Raw genomic sequence first — 9,322 nt, forward strand, 5'->3', positions numbered from 1 at the left:
ATCTCTAACCGATTTCAATATATTAAAAAAAAAAATTGCAAACATATGAGAGTTACTTGCATATGAGACTACGAAAAACAAATTCTAAAAACATAACATATGAGACTTACTTGCATATGAGACTACGAAAAACACATTAACAGAAAAAGGAAATTCAAAAAACATTTAATGTGATGATCAATGTCCACTTCAATTTCCTTTTCTGGTCCCACTGATCTTCGGCGCGAAAGGAAAATATAATAAGTTCAAGTTAAACAATAAAACTCACATATTATTCAGTGTTCTTTGAAGAGATGCAATATAATAAGTTCAAGTTAAACAATAAAACTGCGATATAGATTCCCAAACAACATAATCTAATTCCTCCCTAATACACACATATATGATCTTGGCTTAGAGCAAGGTTTTCTTCTTTAAAATAGGATCGCTATCTTGCAGATAGACATTTAAGTAAATATCTCCATGACCACCATGAACGCCATTTCTTTTATAACGATGAGTTGCAGGTTTGTGAGATCGATTATATGCAGCTGAAATTTACAAGGTTTATAGTGGATCGATTATATGCAGCTGAAAGTTACAAGGTTTATAGTGGAGATTAAATTCTAAATTTAAGTGTGATGGCTAATCCATTGATTGTTAAAACTGTAAATTGGTGATCAAATCTTGGGATCGTTGTGATGATTAGATCTTCAGATCTAAAAATGGCAGATCTAATTTTTAACAAAACTAAAGAAACCACTCAAAGCCAAATGTCTAAAGTCTATAGAAATAAGAAATAGCTTAAGCTGCAGAGCAGCACAGTAATTAACATGCCATGAACAATACAAACCATACTGCAAACCCCAAGTCTGTAAAAACTATAACCTTTATTTAGGAGTACCACGTACAGTAGTCTCTATGACACTACAGGACCATACATTGGGTCTGATGAAATAGACATATCATATGATATACTGGACTTATCAGACACCAGCTGGAGAGACTCGTACTATTGAAGAGACTAAATCAGGTGTGGCAGGTACAAGTACCACACTGGCAGTTGGGCCCGCACTTGCAATCATTTTCCAGAGATACATCTGCACCATATCTGTTTACAGCGAATTCAAATATATGGAAAAATTTTCGCTCTAAAACCATGAAATAAAATTAATAACAACTACTCTGAACAAAACGGTACCCCATCTCATAGCTTGTCTTCACAATACCATCCATCTGGAATCCTTTCTTGTTGTGGAACAAAACAATCCAAACATGAAACAAACTTAGTCATAAAACTCATCTAATATAAAGTTATTGGTTTTTTCTTTTTTGAAAAAAACTTAGATTCGAACCCATGACCAAAACAATCCAAACATCAGACAACCTTAATCCTAAAACCCATCTCATATAAAGTTGTTGGTTTTTCTTTCTCGACTTAGATTCGAACGCATGACCAAGTGAATGAAATTGGGAAAGTGAATGAAATAATTGAGATGAAAAATGTTTAGGCCCAAAAGCTTGACTTGGATGAACCAGGATAGGGATCTATCATTATTGGTGTGGGTTCCACTGTAGATTTTCCATGGCGTGCTTACAATAACTTTGAATTGTGTGTGAAAACCTAACCAAAGTCGGTGACTCATGGTTTCGGTCAAGATAGTGATAATGTCTCTAGGTTTAAATAAGCGCGTTGTCAAACGATCCTGGAATTTTAAGAATGCATTGAACCCATACAAGAAATTGTAGGGGTTGTATGAGCTGTGCACACGCAAGCTCATTAGCGTTTGCGTTTTCTTGGGCTTAAAATCTTTGCTTTTTCTGAGGTTTTTTCTTTCCATCCTTGCTTTTTATGAGCTTTTTCATGCTTTCTTGATTTTCTACATAGAATCTTTGCTTGTGAGCTTTTGTGCTTTTTTGACTTTCCATGTTTTCTTGATTTTCAGTTGTTTCGTTTTCTGGTTCAGATCAATGGTTGAAAGTGTCTCACCTGATCGAACGGATCAAACGGATCAAGGTAAAAGTGTTGACTAAGAAGTTGATGCATAGGAAGGCTCTCTACCCTAAATATTTTATGTAGATTAAATCTCTACCCTCCATCTAATAATTACTCCTTAATTTAATAATTATTATAATTAATTTAAATTTTAAAATTCATATTCCAAAATAGTAATAACTAGCACATATAATCTAAATAGCTAGTAAATGTAGATAGACGTGCATCAATGATAATCTCACATTGCTAAAATTTTAAAAATCATAAAAACCAACTAAATTATAAATTTATTATTATTATTATTATTAAAGAATTAATATATAAGTTATATATATATATATATATTTAAAAAAAACATGAAACAACATTATCAATCATGGATATTTACCTTCACTTTACTATGGAGATTTTTAATTTCTATATAGACTTTGTTGCAATGCCATGGACCAATAAGATGGCTTATCAATACCAAATGCCAAGAAAACCGTAAGTCCTTTCATATGACATTTTCTTTTAATTAATCAATTTAATTAAAATGGAAAAAAGTGCATAACTACTTTAAAAATAAATCTCAAATTTTAATTTGTTTATATTATTATAAATATTCTAAAATAATGGGTGAAAGTTAAATCTTTACATTCAATTAATGATAATTAAATTAAAATTATAGAAGTCTTTTTTTATAATAGACACACTTATATAAAAATATTTACATCTCTAAATGTAATAATAATTAAAAATAATAGGTTTAAGAGTTATCTGAATGGGTCTAGTTAGCTTAGTTAAAGCGTCTAGTCACCTTAGTTAAACCACCTTTACTTATAAGAAATCAAACTTTGGGGTTAAACCTCTAGCAAGTAAAATATTTAAGATAATTTATTAAGTCTGCCTAATACAATATTTTGTGTATATTGCTATCATCACCCAAAAAAATTAATAATATTCACCTTTTATCTATCTAGTTGGACTGAATTGATTGGTTTAAGAGCGATATCCCTTCCTTCACTAAATTGGCCGAGAGGTTAGAATTTGTTTTCTCGCGATCGAAATCGAAGGAAGTGTAAATGACTCCAGAGTAAAATGCTTTACAAAGATGTAAACGCCCACAAATGGAATAGAGAGTATCGAATCAAATCTGAAAAGTTAATGAACTGAAATAAAATTTAATTTTAATCAAAATTCAAATTCCATTAAAAACAAGCTATGTGATACAAATGGGAACACAAAACAAATCCTCATAACATCTTACAATTTCCTAAACTTAATTTAATTTAATTCCTTTTGTCTATTTAATTTTTTTTTTTCAGATTCCAGATATCCTGTGGCAAGTCGGCATACGGAAAGAGCTAACTAGCCATATATTAGGTATTTAATGTCCTCAGAGCAGCACGCGACTTAACGCTATAACACGGCAGTGGGCAAATTCGGCATTAAATAATATTTGCCCGCTCCCATGTTATCGGACTAAGTGACGTGTTGCTCTAAGGACATTAAATACCCAATATATAACTGGTTAGCTCCAGCCAAGAACTAGCGATGGGAACGGAGCAAAGCGTAAATAACTATCAGCCGAATAAAGTGCATAACAATCATAACCTAAATGCCGACAACTGGAATAAAGAGTATTGAATAATAATTTTATCAGAGGCATCGTACCATTAGAATAGAAGAAGCGTGTATTGCAAACTCCCGCCATGGACAATAATGGATGAACAAAATTATGACTTACTTCGGAAGTAAGGGATCGTTTAAAGTGGTTGGTGATCATCGAATAACTTTTTCTTTTAATACAAAAGTTTTAAAATCGTTCACTGTGCTTCATGGTTTTCGATTCTTTTGCTCATATATTTCTGCATCCAATCCACCCTCCTCTGAATTAAGCTCCACTTCGGACATACTTCTTCCCATTCTTACTGTTTTTTATTTTCACTTACTACTTTGTTCCAGTCTGCGTTCCTTGCTTCTACATTGACACTCTGCTCTTTTCCATTTAAGTCATGGATATTGTTATGGGAACAGCAATGGATATTCTGGCCAGGCAAAGCTGTGCTATTATGATTCCATTTCTCCAACAACTCATCCGAGAAATAGACGATGTTATTCTGTTGGATGAAAACCGTTTGCTTCTGCAAGATGATCAGTTATATCGTATGAAGAAGCTCTTATTCTATATTATCCATAAATGTGAAGATGCAGAGTTGCCTTCCCAGATGCCACCGGAGATAAATAATTGTTTGCAACGGATGCAACATGAATTTGGAAGGGCGAGAGAGTTGATCTACCGCTCGCAACGTGCGCGACAGTATATTCAGTGCGTCGTTTGCAAGCCCAGACTCTCCACACAAACAAGAGAATGGAAGACAAGTTTTCATGAGCTCTTTCAGCAGCTTGAAACCCACTTCTCAATGGTTTGCAGTGCTCATCAAGTCGAACTATACTCCACATTGGTTGGGTCGGGGATCAAATCTGCCATGACAAAGCTAAAGAAGTGGCTTACGGAAGCTCCCCAAGTTCAGGTAATTCATGTATATGGGGACGAAGGCATTGGAAAAACTGCATTGCTCAAAAGAGTTTACAACACTTACAAGGTCAGTAATGTCTTTGATGTTGTGATTTGGGTTGAATGTAGTGAAATTGAAAGTTACGATTTGGCCAGTTATGTTGCTCAAACAATTAAGCTACAACTCCCCAGCAGTGATTATGAAGATAAGTTTTTTCTACAAGATATACTGTCTGCATATGGCATGAAATTTCTTCTAATTTTAGACAACATGTTCTGCCCTATCGATCGATTGGGCGTGGCATATGGCAATTACAAAGGAAGTAAAATAATATTTTCTACTAAAACTCGTAATATGGGCATCCCAATCCTAGTAGTGGGAGGAGAGAAGCAAATGACACCAGACGAGTCCATGGAAATACAACCCCTAACAACCGATGAAAGCTGGGAGATATTCAAGGCCTCCCTATTCCGCAGGAGAGAGAGCATATTGCTAGAGAAATTGTGCTCAATTGTAAGGGTTTGCCCTTAACCATAAAAGTAATCGCCACCACTATGATTGGCAACACGGATGTAAGTGACTGGAATATTGTCTTGTGTCAGATGATTGCAATGCAAAATTCGCGGGATCCATTGAAATTTCCAGAGAATTGTAGTTACAACACTTTGCCCGATGGTAACATGCAGAGCTGTTTTCTGTATTGTATCGGCCTCTTTCCCCGGCATCTAATGATTAATGTAAGAATGTTGGTGGCAAACTGGATCGCAGAGGGACTTGTTAACAACAAAGAGACAGCTGATGGCTATATAAAGTTTCTTGTAAAGCGTTGCTTCTTCGAGAAACCAATAATTTTGACCATAGAAGATAGGGAGGAACATTTCTTACAAGTTCACACTCTTCTCCGTGAAACAGAAAAGAAGACTGCAGGTATGGAGAATTGCTTGGCACTGGTTAATAGATTTTCGTACCATCACAGTGGTGATGATTGGAAAAGAATAGCATTTTATGAAGATATTTCTGAATTAGGTCTGGGAATTTTTAGATGTCCAAATTTAGTGACTATGATCTTCAGAAATAAAAAATTGGAAAATGTCCCAGAAACATTTTTCCTCAACTTCACCTCTGTAAGGGTGTTGGATTTATCTCAAACACTGATAAAGTCATTGCCGGCATCAGTTTGGCAACTCACACAACTACGGTTTCTCAACTTGAGTTACACCAAAGTTGAAGAAGTGGGTGAAGAAATAGGCAATCTTTCTCACCTTGAGTTTTTGTATTTGGTAAGTTGTACACTTCTGAAAAGTTTGCCGAGACAGATAGGAGAGCTTACAAGTCTCATGTGTCTCGATTTATGGAACTCTCATAATTTACAGGAGATTCCAGTCGAGATTACAACACTTCCAAATTGTAACATTATACGAAATTAAAAGCACAATGAAAACAATACAATATTAGGGGGTGGGGAAGGAGTGGCTACCTTGGCTGCTCTCTTCTTCATTTTGTGCCTCTTCTCCTTGTTTGGGCGGCCAGATTTAGTGCTTTTTGTTTTCTTATTACTTCCACATGAGCTTTTTTTGCATGTGGGGCATTGGTGCCAGATCTGCTGCACCTCTGCTCTTTATTTGTTGTTTATTTTTGTAATAGGAATGGGTATCCTCTACAGGTTTGTGTTTCAGGGGCTCAATATTGGCCTTTTGGGGTTAATTTTTTGGGCACTGTTTTGATGCAGATTTACTGAGTTTACATACCATTTAGTTTGCTGCCTTGTCTGAGGGCTTTTCTGAATACTTCTTTTGGAGTATGGTGTTGTAAGTGGCTCTGCCCACATTTCTGCATATGCTTCAAGCATCTACAATATGTAATCTTCTTTAATAAATATTAAAAAAATTTCTCCACAGGGAAAAAAAATACAATATTACAGTTTAATGTACGATGCAATATAGAAGACAAGATTGTATTGTAATTTTAAAATTTACAAAATCTTTGGTTTAAGTAAAATCATTCATCAATCTCATGCTTCGCTTTTTATACAATTTTCAGATACTCTTAAATGACATATTTATATCTCTTCCAAATACGAAAAAAGTGTGACCGGTTTTATATCACTTTATCATCATTTTTTCAGTCTTATCATGTAATGTTCAAAATGTAAGAAAACAAATATATTTAATTTATTTTCATAAAGTCGAAATATAAAAGTTTTGTTGACCTGTTTTATATTACTTTATCATCATTTTTTCACTCTTATCATGTAATGTTCAAAATGTAAGAAAACAAATATTATTTGATATATTTAATTTATTTTCATAAATTCAAAATATAAATAATTTTTTTTATCATATATTTTTTAAATTTGATGAAAAATAAATCATAAATTCAAAGTCATTATATCAAAGGTAACTATCTTATCAATAAAAAATAAATATATAAGAAGAATTCATAAATTTAAATAATTTTTTTTTTTTCAAATATTTTATATTATGAAAAATATATCATATACTCAAAATCATCACATCAAAAAAAATAAAAGTTAAACTTATAAAAAAAAAAATCCAATCATCTTTCCAAATTGACTCAAGAATTTTATCACTATTATTATAATAATTTTTAAATATAACTGGCTTTACTATTGATATTGATATTTATAAATTTATAAATATCACAACATTATTTCAATTCGCGTGTTATTAGTTAATAGTATAAAAGGGATACACTTTTACTGTTGCGAAATGTTTCGGTCAAGAGGAGCTTTATAGTCCAATAGGGTGTTATAGTGGTTATGACCAGTTTTGAAGTTAGAGTGGTTATGAAATAAGATTTTAAAATTAAAAAAACAACATTAAAATATTGGTTAAAATTAAAAAATAATAAAAATAATAAAGTATAATTTTGTTTTTATTAATAAAATTATATATATATATATAATTTATGTTTAGAAAAGTATCATAGTGATTAAAATATGATATATTAAATAAATAAATTATATATATATTTAGCAAAGTGTTATAGAGGTTAAAATTATAGATATTAAATAAATAAATAAAATAATATAAGGTAAATAAATAATAAAAATAATATATTATAATTTTATTTTTATTATTAAAATTAAAAATAAAAAATAAAATCACAATATGCATATAGCATTGAAATAAATTTAAATAAATAATAATGATTCATATTTGTAAATAGGATTTGTTACAATATTATTTATAGATAACATTTGACTATATGGGGTTGTGGAGGAGATGCCGGAGCGGGAGCGACTGTTGACGCAGGGAGCCAACCAGGTTTTCGGTCCGCTGAAAGTCTGCCAATGAAGCTTGCCACCTCTATGATCCTATCCAGAGCTACATATTTCTAGGCCTCCTCCCTTTTCATTGACATTTTGCCACGTTCCTGCTCCACAATCCGGCCTTACCTTGCATGCTCCATACACGTTTTCTCGTGGTAGCTCATGCATGCTTGTTTATCTTTCTTCCATTACACCTGGCCCGGGACGCGCACCTTTCATCTCCATCTATTTAACCATTTCATCCACTGCGTTTGCGATTTTCTTGGTCACTCGGCTTTCTGGCCTTTCACTCCCCTCATCTCTGTGGAGTGGCTCATCTGTTCTCCGTTTTGTTTAACCTACTCACTTTTGGAACAAGTGCTCTCTCAGTTTCTCCTCGGAAGGTAACGTTGGCATACTTCACGCGCTTGGTGTTTCTGTCGCTCTCGCTCGCGGTTGTGAGGGGGTGGTATAGAGGTCAGTATTTTCTCCCTGTTTTTCTTATATTTACATGCTTTTTTCATTTATGTTCATATATTTTCTCGGGATTTTTAGTTCTGGTAATCTATTTTATAGGGGCAAGGCTTCATATCCCTATGGAACTGTTGTTAATAGGTTGAATCTAGCTTGGTATATGCTACATTTTTGCCTATAAACATAAGCTGGTCCTTCTGATAATCATTATCAGTATTGCTGTTTTTGGGTCTTTGAGGGTCTTTTTCTCCATGGATTAATCTGACAAGATGCTCAAGGCGCTCTTCTTCAAGCTGAAGAATTCCTTTGTCATTTATAAGCCATGCTCTGATTTACGTATTAGGATCGGGGATTGGTGGTGTATCCTTGTGATGTACTGCTGTTGTATAGACTGCAGGGATACCTCATCTGGTTAGATGTCTTCATTCTCTGGTGTTTTTTCGATCTGGACTGTTTGTATGTTCGTGGCTTCTTTGGATATGGCGGATTAGCGGTTTCTGGTTTTCTGGTTTTGGGTTGGTCTCGCCCATTATCTCCCATTCCTGGTTTTTTTTTTTAAATCTCCTAGAAGTTATTAGACTTGTCCTCCATGAGATGTGGCATTGGTACTTAAGTGTACTATCCCACTGGGATCTTCCTTCTTTGTCAATATGGCGGCCTTATATCGTCATTTTCTGTACTTCCCCCCGTCCTAGTTTTCTTCTCGCTGTTTGTGTCTTCTATGTAAAGCGCGTTCTTCCCTCTGGAGAATTCTAGGCGCGGTTCTCTATGCTTTCTCTGTCCCATCTTCCTTAACTTCCCCCATCTGGCTTTTTCTCTATCCTGGTGTTACATTCATTTTTGGATCGGGGGTATAAATATCCTTTGTCCTTTCCTATCCTTTTCGCATTTAAGGAAGGGGATTTTCTGTCTGTTGTTGGATTTTCTCTTGTATCGATGGAAGGTGGTTCGGACTCTTCTGCCACGGAGGCTATGATCCGTGCCACCGTCATGGCGGAAAAGTCTCGTGAGAAGTCCACGTTGTCCGCCGGGTGGCAAGCCACGGTGGATGATATGATTGTTAAGCCTGCGTGGCATGGGAAGGATTCTCGGGACCACACA

General features: G+C 34.3%; 1 protein-coding gene and 1 long non-coding RNA gene across 2 annotated transcripts; one reads left to right on the top strand and one right to left on the bottom strand.

Moving 5' to 3' along the window:
• Positions 1 to 742: 742 nt before the first annotated feature.
• LOC149151097 (uncharacterized) lies at positions 743 to 1,464 on the bottom strand. The gene is made up of 2 exons (XR_016262980.1): positions 1,181 to 1,464; positions 743 to 1,090 (listed from the first exon to the last, which is right to left on the bottom strand). It is a non-coding gene; the product is annotated as an uncharacterized LOC149151097 (long non-coding RNA).
• Positions 1,465 to 3,972: 2,508 nt separating this feature from the next.
• Positions 3,973 to 6,214, top strand: LOC149151098 (disease resistance protein RPS5-like). The gene is made up of 3 exons (XM_089443059.1): positions 3,973 to 4,995; positions 5,079 to 5,756; positions 6,206 to 6,214. Exons 1-3 carry the CDS (start codon positions 3,973 to 3,975, stop codon positions 6,212 to 6,214), a joined length of 1,710 nt encoding a protein of 569 aa, XP_089299185.1.
• Positions 6,215 to 9,322: the final 3,108 nt, after the last annotated feature.

The sequence above is a fragment of the Pinus tabuliformis genome, chromosome 9 (assembly GCF_031772625.1).
Source record: "Pinus tabuliformis cultivar Carrire ecotype Pingquan chromosome 9, CPIR1, whole genome shotgun sequence".
In the NCBI taxonomy this organism is placed as follows: domain Eukaryota; kingdom Viridiplantae; phylum Streptophyta; class Pinopsida; order Pinales; family Pinaceae; genus Pinus; species Pinus tabuliformis.

Bases quoted from the DNA above. Each gene is read 5' to 3' on its own strand.
- LOC149151098 (XM_089443059.1), top strand. From the start codon at position 3,973: ATGGATATTGTTATGGGAACAGCAATGGATATTCTGGCCAGGCAAAGC. The intron at 4,996-5,078 runs GTTTGCCCTTAA...GTCTTGTGTCAG, and splicing joins AATTGTGCTCAATTGTAAGG to ATGATTGCAATGCAAAATTC.